The 15,105-nt window shown below is 38.2% G+C and overlaps 2 protein-coding genes across 3 annotated transcripts; one reads left to right on the top strand and one right to left on the bottom strand.

Moving 5' to 3' along the window:
* Positions 1-3,313: 3,313 nt before the first annotated feature.
* LOC136243190 (uncharacterized) lies at positions 3,314-5,426 on the top strand. The gene is made up of 2 exons (XM_066034710.1): positions 3,314-3,730; positions 3,952-5,426. Exons 1-2 carry the CDS (start codon positions 3,520-3,522, stop codon positions 5,349-5,351), a joined length of 1,611 nt encoding a protein of 536 aa, XP_065890782.1. The 5' UTR covers positions 3,314-3,519; the 3' UTR covers positions 5,352-5,426.
* LOC136243189 (uncharacterized) lies at positions 5,387-7,570 on the bottom strand. Of its 2 annotated transcripts, XM_066034708.1 has the most exons (3): positions 7,444-7,570; positions 7,075-7,386; positions 5,387-7,016 (listed from the first exon to the last, which is right to left on the bottom strand). In XM_066034708.1, exons 1-3 carry the CDS (start codon positions 7,444-7,446, stop codon positions 5,469-5,471), a joined length of 1,863 nt encoding a protein of 620 aa, XP_065890780.1. In that variant the 5' UTR covers positions 7,447-7,570; the 3' UTR covers positions 5,387-5,468. The 2 variants fall into 2 exon arrangements, with proteins under 2 accessions (XP_065890780.1, XP_065890781.1); XM_066034709.1 differs by lacking the exon at positions 7,444-7,570 and having other exon boundaries at positions 5,387-7,032; positions 7,075-7,171.
* Positions 7,571-15,105: the final 7,535 nt, after the last annotated feature.

Genomic DNA, 15,105 nt, shown 5'->3' with positions numbered 1-15,105 from the left:
ATGTACTTTTTTACTTCCGTTGCCCCTGCTCCAAATGTTTAAACATCAGTTCAAGCTCTCTTTAACTTGTACTCTTTATAGCTATCCCTTGTAATTATTAATATAGCTAATTGTAATTTGTAAGTAATTAATTATGGCTACCAGTGCAAGACACTGGTAGACCTTCAGGTCTGTAATTTAATTGTTAAGCTCTTTAGTTTAATTTTGTACATTGATTTGTACAGTCCTGTAAAGTATAAATAAATAACATTATCATTTGTAGTAAAAACCCTCATAAAAGTCATAGTACACATAAGCCAACAATCTGCAATTGGAAGATTGATTTAGCTGCATATATCACATAGTGAAATGGGTATATACAAGTATTATAAGTGCATATATATATTAGTATGATGACATTATAGTGTATACACAGTGTTGTTGTATCTGGCAGAGTGTACCGAGCGCATATAATGTTTTTTTCTTTTGCTGCTTCGTCATACTTGCATAGTGCATACTGTATCATGCCCTGCACAAGTGTTGGGTGTGTGCATGTGTTCTATTGGACTGTTACATATAGTCCAGGACAACCACGAGCTAGTGGCACTATAAAGAGCCAAACTTCCTTGATCTACAGGTATACAAGTATACACAATGGGTAACCCTACATACAGCTAAAGAGAACAGTGAAATTAGTAGTTGATCCAGTATACGGATTAGGAACTACATCCAGTAGTTGACTCAATACCAAGATTAGGAGCTTCAGAAGGTAGGCTTTGTTAAGGTTAGGAGAGTTAGATTATAAATGTGTGTATCGTACACACAAGTTACAAGTATACACCAGATATATACAGTTCAGGTATACACACAAACACTATATTGTGTATACCTGTGTATAGGCGATTCTAGGAGGGGGGGACATGGCCCCCTCCTGCTGAAAAATAACTTTTAAAAATCTTGGGGGAAAAGTTGCGGTATAGATTGGCATTTTCATTTTTCATGTTTTTAGCATAGATTTTTGGCTGTTTTCAAGCCTTTAAATTGCAAAAATCCTGCAACTTCTGGGGGTTGCACCCTCAGACCCCCCTGAAATTCTACTTTATACTACAGCCAAACACCAATAGTTATGCTGTTCCTTTCTTGGCCCCCCTGTAGGTCAGGTCTAGAATCCAAACTGTACCTGTGTATACTTTGTGTATGCCTGTGTATATACTTGTGCATCATGCCATATTTCAGGACAACTGTTGCATCTGATATGAACTGTGGGTGAACATAAAAGTGCATGCATTGGTAGACAAAGTACATGCATGATGCATGAAGTATGTATTACTGAAACAGAAATTCAAAATTTTACAAGTAGCTAACTACGTAGCTACCTCAAATTAAGGGTATACCATAATAATTCTCTTTTAGATGTGAAAATTAGCAATTACAAAGCAATCTAGTTTGAAGTATAATAGACTAAGTAAAACATAATAATTAAATATGTGAATGATATAAAGATGTTTTATTTGCTTACAGTTCTTGCAGCTACATATTACCAAGTTTGGATGGACATAAGGTTGCAATTAAAAAAGAAAAAATAATGTATTGCAAACATATGGGAATGCAAATTTAAGGTAACATAGTGCAGCAGTGAAAAGACTGCTGCAGTGAAAAGACTGCTGCTGTTAAATAGTATCATGATCAAAAGTTGTCAGCCATCTAGTAATAAATGATTTAGCATCAGAAACTCAAGAGAATATTGGTGCTGTCACCTGGCAATTTCAGTATTTTATAACATTGCATTTCTAATACAGATGTACTAGAAATGCAATATTTATAAATGTGAATGCATCAAGTAAATTTCAGGAATAAAACACGTTTTAGAAATCCCGAGAACAAGTTCTTGAAGTTAGTTGTCCTTCATTACCTCAACTTTCATACATTGTTTTAACGTATTCATATCTTTGGAATGGTTGGTCCTATCAACAAAAACTAAATGGCATCTTGCTGTAAATGATGTAGCGAATCTGTTGAACTTTATTTCAAGTCTATGCACCATAGCAAATGCAAGTTGTTGCTATTTGTATTTTGATAAAGAATTTCAATAAAAATATGTACACAGTCAAAATTTTACATGATGCCATAAATTATTGCATTAAAATTGCATCAAAACTTAATACTATGTAGCTAATTCCTTGTGTAGTGATATTATTAAATAAAGAGAAAAAAATATTGGGTGTGAATAATTCCTGATTTTTATTTGATGCGTTCACAAATACTGAAATTGCAAAATGACAGTACCAATATTTTCCTGATTTTCTGATGCTAAATCATATATTAATAGATGGCTGACAACTTTTGGTGCTATTTAACAGCAGCAGTCTTTTCACTGCTGCACCATGTTACCTTAAATTTGCATTCCCATTTTCCTTTTTTAATCCTAATGTCATTTCCCTTCTTCTACAGACAAAGTTGGTAATGATGTAGACAGGGCCGCCCAGAGAAATTAAGGGGCCCAGGGCAAAGAGTTAAAGTGGGGCCCTTCACCCAAGTTGTAAGGTGAAGACCAAAAAAAAAAAAAAAGGTCACAACCTGCTGGCAATGACAATAACTACCCATCACCAACCATATCTCCTTATCTATAAGCTTGCTACACTGCTCCTCTGAAGAATACTGTGACTGCTCTATTAGAGTATATCGATCTTTTAAACAAGTATTCAGGGGGCCCTTCGTGGGGCCTCCTGGGGCTCCTTTCAGGCTGGGGCCCGGGGCAAAATGCCCCAGTTGCCCCCCCCCCCCCCCCCCTGTGGGCGGTCCTGGTAACAGATAACATGTGGACTGGTATAAGTAGGTTGCCATAATCTGAGAAATTACTAAGGCCATGCAGGCAAAGTTAATTCACAGTTTATTGTCACTGCCTACAAGATTGCTCCTTATTCACAATCATGAACCACGATAGTGGGTTCATCATAGGAATCGCAGTGGAATTTTTTTTAAAAATCCTAATAGAGCAGTCACCTAAAACCAGCCTTAGAAAGCAGACTCGAGCACAAAACAACACTCAGATGGCTTATTATCAAATACTGAACTCAGACAAATGGTGATATAGCAGTAAAAATGGTCTAGACGAAATTTAGAAACATTCAAAAATTGCGTTTCATAATTTATTATTATTATTATTTTGTTTCACGGCGTGTACAGCCCAAGGCTTCCATTTTTTCGCGATAAAAACTACACAGCCTTACTCACTGAGTCCTTCCGCGTGTCCATGACCCATTAATTAACCCGTACTCCACAGATCGCTAACCGACCTCCACCTCGATAAATTTCTAAGTTCTTCTTCATAGAGCATTTGCATATCCATGGTAACCGTAAATGACGTTGTCTGACACACCCCCGCCGCCATATTGCTGTACCACCTGTTGCCGCACTGTGTCACGAAACACGTGGACAGTAGTTAGTGAGTGGCGTATCTCGTGGTTTACTGTTTATTCAAGGTTTTACGGCTTATTCAAGGATTAATTGTTTGTTTATTTGTTGCTTAAATATGGTTGGATGTGCGATAATCAACTGCTCCAACAGCTCCCGTCATCCAAGACTAAATGTTCATTTTATAGGCTTCCAGCCATTATTCAGCATCAAGGTCAGCAAATGTTGGAGATTAATAGAGAGCGAAGGAGGGCCTGGCTGAAAGCTATTTCGAGAGAGGATTTAACGGAGGAGAAGCTAGCAAATGTCTGGGTTTGCGAGTGTCATTTTGTGGCTAGTGAGTACAGTATCTATTGAAAGTGCATGCATTGATATGCATTGATTATATACAAAATATTTATAGTGTATTATTTGTTATACTTGTACACTGTATGCGTGTTGGCTTTCAGTCCAGCTTATACATTTCCTGAGTAGCTAGGAAATTTATAATCCATGATTAAGTTGATATCATTGATACTCATGAGTTTAACATTTGTCACACCATCAAATGCTCTGTAGGGAAGCCTGCTGACACAATGGATAAGCATAATGTTGATTGGTTCCCCACACTGGAACTTGGACACAGCAAGCTAGATGTGGCAGTAGTACATGCAGCTAGTGAAAGAGCCTCAGAAAGAGAAGCACGAGCCAAAGAGAGGAACAAAAGAGTTTTCGAGATGAATTCAAATATTAGTACATCAGGCAGTACCTCAGCCTCTACCTTGGCAACTACCTCTAGTACCTCAACTACAACAACTAGTACCTCAACCAGTACCTCTACAATAACCACTATGTCAACCATAACGTCTACAACAAACAGTACCTTGATCACTAACCCAACCTTTATTTTGACAAATGGTACCTTGACTTCAACCAGTACAACAACAGGACAGTTGTCACTTAATTCAAACAGTGGGCTGATAGATCATGCAATACAGACAGCTGATGGTGAAACTCAAACTCCAAGGCCACCTAAAATGTGTAACAAAGCCGTACAGACGGATGACGATAATTTTTTCTGTGAGAACAACATTATGTCTGATGATGCCAAGGTACAATACTACACTGGGTTAGCTACTAGCCTTCTCCTGTTAAAAACATTTGAGCTAGTGATGGGCTCCTTTGCACTAGGTGATAAACGTTCATACTATTGGAGGTCGTTCATGATAGTGCTCATGAAATTGAGGCTTAACTTGGGATTACAAGACATTGCTTACCGGTTAGGAATTTGTACATCAACTGTCAGTAGGCGTTTCCATGAAATGTTGGATATAATGTCTTGTCGTTTGGAGTGGCTCATCAAGTGGCCTGAAAGAGAGGAATTATGGAAGACTATGCCCAGCTGTTTTCGGGCTACATATGGCACTAAGGTTGTTGCAGTAATTGATTGTTTTGAGATTAAAATTGAAACCCCTAGTCATCAAGTGGCAAAATCATCCACTTGGTCTCAATACAAGCATGCAAATACAGCAAAAGTGTTCATTGCAATGTGTCCACAAGGTGTAACAAGCTTCATTTCACCTGCCTGGGGTGGAAGAGTCAGTGACAAACTTTTGACAGTCAACTCTGGATTTTTAAACAAATTACTTCCAGGAGATTGTGTTCTTGCGGACCGGGGATTTGATATTGCTGAAGATGTGGCCAGAATGCAGGCAACACTTCATATACCATCATTTACAAGAGACTGTTCCCAACTCTCACCCATAGATGTTGAGGCAACAAGGAAGTTAGCGAATGTACGGATACACATAGAACGTGTCATTGGAGCTACCCGTCAGAGGTACTCAATTTTGATGAGTTGTATCCCTATTGATTTTTTAAAGCCCAAACACCCTGGTGACAAACCACCAATCGATAAAATAATATTAGTGTGTTCAGCCCTGAACAATCTTTGTGTTTCAGTTGTACCAGTAGAATAGTCATGTAATTGAACAATTATTATTATTAATAGATGAACTTTGTCATGTTATTATTTACTTCATTAAAAAACCTATACAAACTTTTAATAGTTAATAATAAACTAACACAAGGTGAAGTCACTGCTTAGTCTGCTGCCGTTTACGGGAAAACTCAGGCATTGTCCTGCAGTTTGGACAATACCACTTACTGGAGCGTGGTTTAGGTATCTTGAGACATTCAAGGTGAAACCATGAGCCATATAAACAATTAGGATTGTCACATCCAACCATTTCACCACCCTTATCTTCCTTACAGTAACAGTATGTATATTCAGCAGATACCACTGAAGCTGCAGCAGTCTGATCAGGCATAACTGCCTTCCGAGAGTACCACTTAGCAAGTAACTCTGGTAAAAGACAAATTTTGAAAAACTTTTCGGCAGCTTTAACATGTTCTATAAAACTTTCATTTAGAAAGATGCGTTCACATGACAAATTGGGGGAAGCATCACTGAATGTAGCTACAACAAAGTCAGCATAATTTGCTGAACAAACAAGCAGTTGTGTCTGAACCTGGTAATAATATCCATGCTTTTCAGAGAGTTTACCATTATTGAGATAGGGTGCTTCATCTGGAGTGCTCTCTCTGACGCAGTATGGACATTTGATTTCCAGTACCCCACATCCACAGCAGTCACACTGCACCACTCCATCAGGACTGGCACCAATGTATGGATATTCTGTGCTTACTACGAATCCACTATTTCTGTACTGAAAATTTGTATGCATGGGTTTCATCATCTCAATGTATGCCAATCTTGCAACAGCTTCATGTTCACACCCCCATGTGGTTGCTGGCGTTGTGAACTTTTTCAAATGTGGATAACAGATCTGGCTTAGTAATGATTGCGAAGGATGGCTTGGGTCTGTGGCACAAACTGCTTTCATTTTTGATGCAGTAATCCTTCCTGCTCTTTGTTTAAACCAAGCTGGACTCTTGGCTTGCTCTCGAGTGTAAACTTCAATATTCTGTACCTCTTCTGGTGTAACCGATAACTGCAATTCATCACATACTTCCAACAACTCAGTGTAAAGCAATTCTTCATTTTCTGGATTGTACAGATCAAGCAGTGATGGAGGTAGCTGAATAGTATTTGTTGTGGGTTTAAATTCATTAGAAAATGGAGGTACTATTGAACAAATTTCCGGTCGGTTGTGAGCAATACCTCTAAGGAAGACCATTTGCTCCTCAGCAGATGGAGGAACACACAACAAGGAACTTGTTGACTGACAGGCTGATGAACTAGTGGATGGGTGCTCAGAAACTGGCAATTCTTCTGCTACCTGAAACATATCCTCAAGTGGTGTAATGTCACTTAGATGATGAGCCCCTCTCCTTTTGTTACAGCTGATTCTAGGCTTTGGTTTGGACAGTGGCAGCTCTGAAATTGGCAAGTATGGAATAGCATCAACAAAGGTAGGTTCCTTCCACATACAACTAGTTTGTGTGCAAGTTAGTTTTGATCGAGCTGCAGATTCCAGGTAGAAAAGGATTGCTGCTACATGAGAACAAACTTCTCCAAGTCCTGCCATGCAGGTACAATGTCCACAATCAACAGTTCCATCAAGTAGACTCATCACCCATGATTCAAGTGGAGGGTCATTAGCTCGTTGCGAATGTCTCACCTGTAATTGTATTAAACTACTATACTACATAATATGGGTACTTATCTTTCTTACATACCTTGGCAACTGTAACTATTTTACTACCAATTTTCTTTGATCCCAAACAGTTCACAAAGCCACACATAAAGTACTTGTAAGCATCAAAGCTTTTAAAAGCTTTAAACATCTCAGAGGTACAGAAGCTTGTAGTCAAAACAAGATAGTTGAAGATGTCTGTGTTTGTGACCGACGGGATAACTTCCTTACTAAGCTGTGCACTTGGTATACAATAGGGATCGCCAACATCCGCTATCTTTGTCAGGTACCTTCGTTTATCACTCACTTTCAATAGCTGTGCGTGCTGACTAAGACAAACATCACTAGATGAATCCTATCAACAGCCATGCAATAGTAACAGCACTACTATGTATTCGCATTGATTTCATACCATATTCACTATCTAAACAGTCATTACCACTTCGGTTACCACAATCATAGGACCACGCGTATAACAGGTGGTACAGCAATATGGCGGCGGAGGTGTGTCAGTCAACGTCATTTACGGTTACCATGGATATGCAAACGCTCTCGTATACGGAAGAAGCCGTAGAAGAACAAAATTACGGGATCTTGTGCATGTGCTCAGGGATGCGTATTGTTCGACTATAGTCTTTATAACGTTAATAGATGGCAGATTGAAGTTGTGCAGCACTCTTTTACCATAGATTATCTATGCTTTTACCTTACAAGATCGCCATAATAGGGTCTCTAGTGAGCTGCCCGTCTTCGCTACGAGAAGTCGTTCAAGCGCGCATGCAAGGCATCTAGTTTATTCTTCCTAGCCATCACAGTGAGTGCTTTGTTTGTCCATTATAGATGGAAGATAAATGGTAGCGCTGATATCATGGCTGCTTTTCATACGCAAAAAAGGTTGGGTGGGGTGTTGATTACATCCCTATCATTTAAAAATATTTTGCGGTCTAACCACATATCATCAACAACCCTCCCATATGGTATCCATGTCATAAACAACTTACAGAGTGTGAAGCCTGACAGTCTTATATGGGATACTGTGCTTATGTCACTGTAACTAGCTACTGTGTACATATTCTAGCACACTCTCCGATCAGCTAGTGATATTGACAGTTGCAAACATTTCTAACCATGACCACATGCATGCTAACCAGACTTTGCTGACTATACCTATGGTGTTCCACTTTGTGACACACTGTTGCTAGCAGGCTACACCTAGGCTTTCCAGGGCTAAAGCCCAGTCTAAGTCCTGGCAATTGGAACTCAATATGCCAGTTTAAAGTACTCTTTCATGTATGGGTAATGACTGCCAAATCCCTGGTAATCATGTAAGACTGGCTACACCACTGGCCACTGGTAGTGTGACATTGTGATTTGTACATGCAGACACCGGCATAGGAAGACTTTTCGGCCAACCCTAGCCATCTCCTATTTAGCTTGATTAATACCAACTCACAATGTTGCTGCTGTATTCAGCCCTGCTCATACATGCATTTATACAAAGGTGTTGTAAAGCGTCATCGCTACAATAATAGCACTACAGCTACAATGTATAGCTATCTCTTCACTACCTATTCTGCTAGACAACTCTACACCTATAATGTACGTGCTTGATGTATGCATCGTTATATCACGTGAAAATTTATGAAAAAAATTGGACTCTACAGGAATTATAACACTAACAGTTACCATTCTTATAACTTGTATCATAGAGTTTCATTCTTGCCCTTCTGTTAGAATAAACACCTAAGACATCTTGTTCTTCTTCAAGTCTCCTGTGCTGCCATCAACACTGCCTCCTGTATGATAGGTGCACAATCAGTAATTCTTCTGACAGGTAGGTACATGTAGCTCATATAGCAGTGTGTTTTCAGCGATGGCACAAAGTGTGACGATAATGGCTCAAACACTCAGTATAGACTAGGAATTAATGTATCCTGCCTTATATTTTGTGTGTGTACAAATGAATCAGGATGAAAATACAGTCTTTATCATAGATTACAAAATTAATATTGCATTAACATATCTAATGAGTTAGCCTTTTAAACCAAGGAGTCTCTGTTAGCTTACTACACTAATGTGCCAATTAACTTATAATCCATAAATGGATTTGGAAAAAGTACACAAACTAGACATATTAAAAATTTAAAATAAGAAATAGGGATCGCTGAAAAAGCCATAAAACAAGAAGGGATTGCTGGGGTGATAATGTAAACCACAAATCCCTATTTTGACCTTTTATACTCAAATGGAGCATTTATAGAGAGTCAAAATAGGGATTTGTGGTTTACATTACCACCCCAGCGATCCCTTCTTGTTTTGTGGCTTTTTTCAGCGATCCCTATTTCTTATTTTAAATTTTAAATTTTTTAATATGTCTAGTTTTATCACATGACATGAAACTTGAATAATTATGTGTAGAATACTTTTTTACAATAATAATGAGTGAAAAAGGAGTGAAGCCCCTGTGGTTCTCAGCTCCTTCACTTCAAATACTCTCACTTCAAATACTCTAATAGAACAGTCGGGTACAACTGAGTTAGACTGCATGCATTGTAAGAAAGTTAGCTAGTCCCATTATCGATGGTGTACATGCATTTTTTATCAACTTCTTTAGTTTCTCTAATATGCATGGTTCCATGCAGGAGAAAGGCTCCACAACTCATGTACATTACTTGTAACTCAATGAGTAAAGTAACTGCTAGCTACAGCATTTCAAGTATTCTATTCCCATCTGTAAATTAAATATCAGAACAAGCAAGTCTTAAATTGTATTTGTGCAGATACACATGTAGGAAATAAATGTGTTAACTAACTACCTTAAATTTTGCGTGCATAACTATTTGTGCGAGTTTAGGATTAAATGGGACCATGAACAAGTGTCCTGGTTATCAAGGTGGTGTCCACAGTTCAGGGTGTCCTCCTTGAGGAGTCCTAATGCAGTCACATACATAATTTAAAAGTGTATGTGAGTGCACAGTGACTTGACTTAATAACCTTAGTGAGTTGATTGACTTGATTCGACTTAATAAATCAGAAAAGATGGCAATCATAAAACTTTTTACATGTTTTTGGACATATGTGGCGAGGATATGCATGTGGTAGTTTAGGCCACTCCAGATAAATTCTCTGTTTTCCGTCCACCGCCCGCATCTGGTTACTATCAGCTCTAAGCATTTCATTATTCTGTATTTTTCCATTATTTTCCAGTTATTCTTGCATACTGACAGGCTCCATCTTGAAACAGTGTCAGCAGCAATGGCGGATCCAAGATGGGGCATTTGGGGCAAATGCCCCCCTCCCCCCCTTCAAGAAATTGCATACAAGATCGAGATACTCTATAGAGCAGTCAATTACTCTAATAAAGCAGTCACAATGTTCATGAGGCAGTGCAACTTACTTATGAAGCTATAAATAGGATTTTATTTTGCATAACATACATGATATAATATATAATTGTGGTAAAGAATAACTAGCTATTATTGTTGACCTTTTTTTTTTTTGTTCTTCAACTTTTTTCAGCAAGGTGCCCCCCTCTTTCCAAACTCTGGATCCGCCCCTGAGCAGTGCTATATCAAGTCGGCACATACTTCATGTTTGTGTTATTTTTGCAACTTAAAAAGGAAGGAATAAGCTTAATCATACAGCTTTTTATGGTTGTGCTATGCAAATAATAGCTTGAAAAGCTGCCAATCTTAGAATGAAATAATGGAAATGGACCGACCGCCCGCCCACATGCGGCTGAGTCCAGGATGGGAACCACCGGGAGAATTTATTTGGAGTGGCCTTATTTGAAGTGATTGATTTGATTTGACCTACGTATTTAAAGTCAACCAGACAGGCCTATTAGACCACTCCAAATAATTCCCGTCCCGGACTCAGGCATATTTGCATGCGGGCAGGCTGTCCATTTCCATTATAAGATTTGCAGCTTTTTAAGCCATAATTTGCACAACCATCAAAAGCTGCACAAAAACATGCTTAATGCTTGTACTTTCCTAAATAAATAACACGAACATGAATTTTGCCGACCTGATAGCTAGCCAGTGTTGGGCAAGTTACTTTGTAAAAGTAACTAGTTACATATTACATATTACTTACAACAGAACTATTTAGTTACAGTTACATATTACCCATAAAATAAAGTAACTGTAATAATATTACATATTATATTACTTTGTGTCCACAGCCTTAAGCTGTCACGTGTGAAACTACCACCTTATCACGTGACATGATTGCGTTGTTGGACAATGTGTAAATCTTGGTTATAAGTAAGAAGCTAGTGAATAAGCTTCATTCAGTAGGCCTCGTTACTTCGTTGTGGTTAGGCGTTACTCAGAGGATTACTAACGAGATTAGTAACTTCATCACTTTTAGTAATAATATTACGTCATATTAGACTCGTTACAGTAATTATATTACTTAGGTAACGCGTTACGTTTGTAAGTAAAGTATCTTGCGTTATATTACCTGTTTTCATAGCGTATTTCGTTATATTACTTTGTTACCACAAAAGTAATAATATTACGTAACGCGTTACTTATGTAACGCGTTACTCCCAACACTGTAGCTAGCATTGCTGACACGTGAGCTCAGGTGACACTGTTACAAGATGGCTTTTACTGAGCCTGTAGAGAATGCAAGAATAACTGGAAAATAATGGAATATTTGGAGTTGACAGAAACCATATGTGGGTGTATAGTCTTGTATGGCCAGACCCTTTCTGTGCAGCTGCTTATCGATTGGAAATTACAATCGCCAAGATACTGTACAACCTAAATAGTTTGAGGGGAAATTTTTACTGATTTTGTGGTTTTGGGTGTTATCAGCGAAAATTTCACCCTTGAAATATTTTGACCGTCGCACATTTCGGGAGTGTTTGCAAATCCGCAAAAAAAAATCATTTTTAGCAACATTGCTCAACCTCGAAATATTTGCCCCTCGAAATATTTAAGCTATACAGTAGCCTCGCGTGGCCAGACCCTTTATCGATAAGCAGCTGTGCGGAAAGGGTCTGGCCACACGAAACTAATGCGGGCAGTGGATGGGAAACTGGGAATTAATTTGGAGTGGCCTTAAAGTGGTACATACTACACTTCAAATAACCATATAGGTCATGTCTTACACAATGAAGCTCACCTGGGCTTAGGATCGAGTCTATTATACCCCAAAATTTGCCCGGCTATTATTGGCATTTCCCAAAATTTTTGCCTATTATGCTTGTTTTTGCTTTTTAGAAATGCATTATGCTTTTATTTTGTGTTTTTTCTTTGTGCAGAGAAGTTCTTCATACGATACAGTGTAAATGGAGAAGTGTTAATTCAACTGCAACATACAAATAATAGCAATAGCTTGAAATTGGGATGTGCTACAGAGTTGGTAGGCATATTGACGATGACAATAGCTTGAAATTGGGATGTGCTACAGAGTTGTAACTCATTTTGACAATGACAATCACTGTACCTACCATTATCTATGTCCGTGCAGCAAATGTCTTGTCCGTGCAGCAAATATCTATGTCCGTGCAGCAAATAGCTTGACAATATATTGACGATGACAATAGCTTGAAATTGGGATGTGCTACAGAGTTGTAACTCATTTTGACGATGACAATCACTGTACCTACCATTATCTATGTCCGTGCAGCAAATGTCACGATCTCTCGCCACCATCAAACTTTCAAACACTATAGCTAAGTTATAATTAGTTAAAGTAATTATAATGTATGTATAACTTGTGTTTTTAGGCTGCAAGCACCAGTTGCTTGCAGACCCTTGGCATACTTGCCATAAAGTAATAATAAAATAAATAAATAAAAAATATTAGAGAAGGGGTGCATATCTGTAGTCCCTCAAAAGCTATAAGGATTTTCTTGTCTAATATCTTTGTAGCTTTGTATGCAAAGAATTATATAGAAAATATTATGCATGGTTTCTGATTGATCTGATTTGTAGCAATTGGTATTCAAAGGACAGCAACTGCTCAGTATAATATGTAACTTGCATTTGCAGCACCAAAAAAAATTTGCAGCACCATGCCAAGTACATATTAGCCTCCTGGGGACAAACACTTTAATTGGTTCTCATTCTCTCTGTTGCATGCGATGACTGTTCTATTAGAGCGTTTTACTGACTGATCTATTAGAGAATCGCGATCATTTTGAAATATTTTCCTGGCTTGATATTTACCCCAGTCTCACTGCAGACCTGCAGAGACTTCACTATTTTCAATATCCAGACATTCACTAGCTATACTAACTCACCACTAACTTTACTATCATCAGAGCTTCTATGACGGTCTTCCAATCGAGCTTCCAACAGCGGCGGAGGAAGTAGTTGATATGAGGGGGGGTTCCGCTGAGCTGACCCAGACTTACTTCTATAGTTTGGTAAGGTGAGACCAAAAAAAAAAAAAAAAAAGGTTACAACCAACTGACAAGAGCTTTCCACCTCACCAGCTACCATTTCTAGCTGATAAAGTACATAAAAATCCTTACATAGCTCGCTACACACTGACTACTTTATTTAGAGTGACTGCTCTATTAGAGTATCTCGATCTTTATCACGGTTTTCAGCCCCACTCCAAGAAAGATAATTTCGGTGTGATATCATTCTGAGGGGGGGCTAAGCCCCCCTCAGCAGACCGAGGGGGGCTTTAGCCCCTAGCCCCCCTTTCCGCCGCCTATGGCTTCCAATAATCATAATCATCATAATTATTACATTTTATTCACGATGAGACGCTTTATATAATACCAAATAGTCTACATGCAATGACTGAAGCTCACCTAAACTACTTTGCCATGCGTTGGTACTAGTTCGCACATCAGTGACTACATGTGTCCTATAAAACTCAAACCCACAATGAAAATCATTCATTCCGTCGAGTGTAAACTTGTAGCCAAAACTGTAGTGCATTTTTCTACAATCAAGGATCATAAAACAGGTTAGCCATTGAATTTGTGACTGTTATAACAGAAGTTATACTTAATGTGGCGGAGATTTGCCCATCATGCTCTTAATTATGCTCCATTATGCCAACATTATGCTTTTTATCCAAAAAATTATCGACGCAAGCCTACGTGGGCTGCATCATGCGAGCACTAAAAGATTAAATTAATGATATTGGCCTTAATCAATTTGTCAATACTCCGACTAGAAACAACAACATACTTTATCTTGTACTTTCTACCTCATCTACCATTTTGGACTTAACTACTGCACCAGGAATGTCGGATCATGAGGCCGTTGTCTTTCATCATAATATAGATAACACAAATATTAATACTAAATCTGAACACAAAGTTGCTTTATACCACCGAGCTAATCTTGAGAATATTAAAAGAGATCTACTTGAATTTCAAACTTATTTTCTTGGGAATGATCCTTACTGTAAAACTGTCGAACAAAACTGGACTGATCTAAAAGGTGTAATCAATGACAGTGTTGCAAAGCACGTGCCATACAAAACTATATGTTCCAACTCCAAATTACCATGGATAAACAGAGAAATAAAGAGGGATATGAAGAGACGCAAACAATTATACAACATAGCTAAAAGAACAAAATCTAGTAATGACTGGAATGCCTATCGCAAGATTAAAAACTCTATAAATAGCAAGATTAAAGTAGCACACAATAATTATTTTAATAGAATGTTTGACAACTCATTTAATGGAAATCGTAGACAATTTTGGAAGTATATTAGAGCAAAACGTAAGGACTACCATAATATCTCCACCCTAATTGTAGATGGTGAATCTATCTCAGATACAAAGAGTAAAGCCAATGCATTAAACAACTATTTTGAGTCAGTCTTCACTAAAGAAAACTTATCTAATATCCCTTCCATGAATGGTTGCAACAACCCTGTGAATGCTCTGCCTACTATGCCAAGTATTACATTTTCAGTGGCTGGTATCCAACACCAATTATCCCTATTAGATACCAACAAAGCCAGTGGGCCAGACAACATTCATCCATATAATTATCTTGAAGAATTGTGCAAACGAAATATCTCCTATACTGCAAGTTATATTCACTCAATCACTAGACACAGGTATACTACCTTCTGATTGGCT

This window comes from Dysidea avara, chromosome 13 (genome assembly GCF_963678975.1).
Source record: "Dysidea avara chromosome 13, odDysAvar1.4, whole genome shotgun sequence".
In the NCBI taxonomy this organism is placed as follows: Eukaryota; Metazoa; Porifera; class Demospongiae; order Dictyoceratida; family Dysideidae; genus Dysidea; species Dysidea avara.
This window is presented reverse-complemented; position numbering and strand designations above follow the sequence as displayed.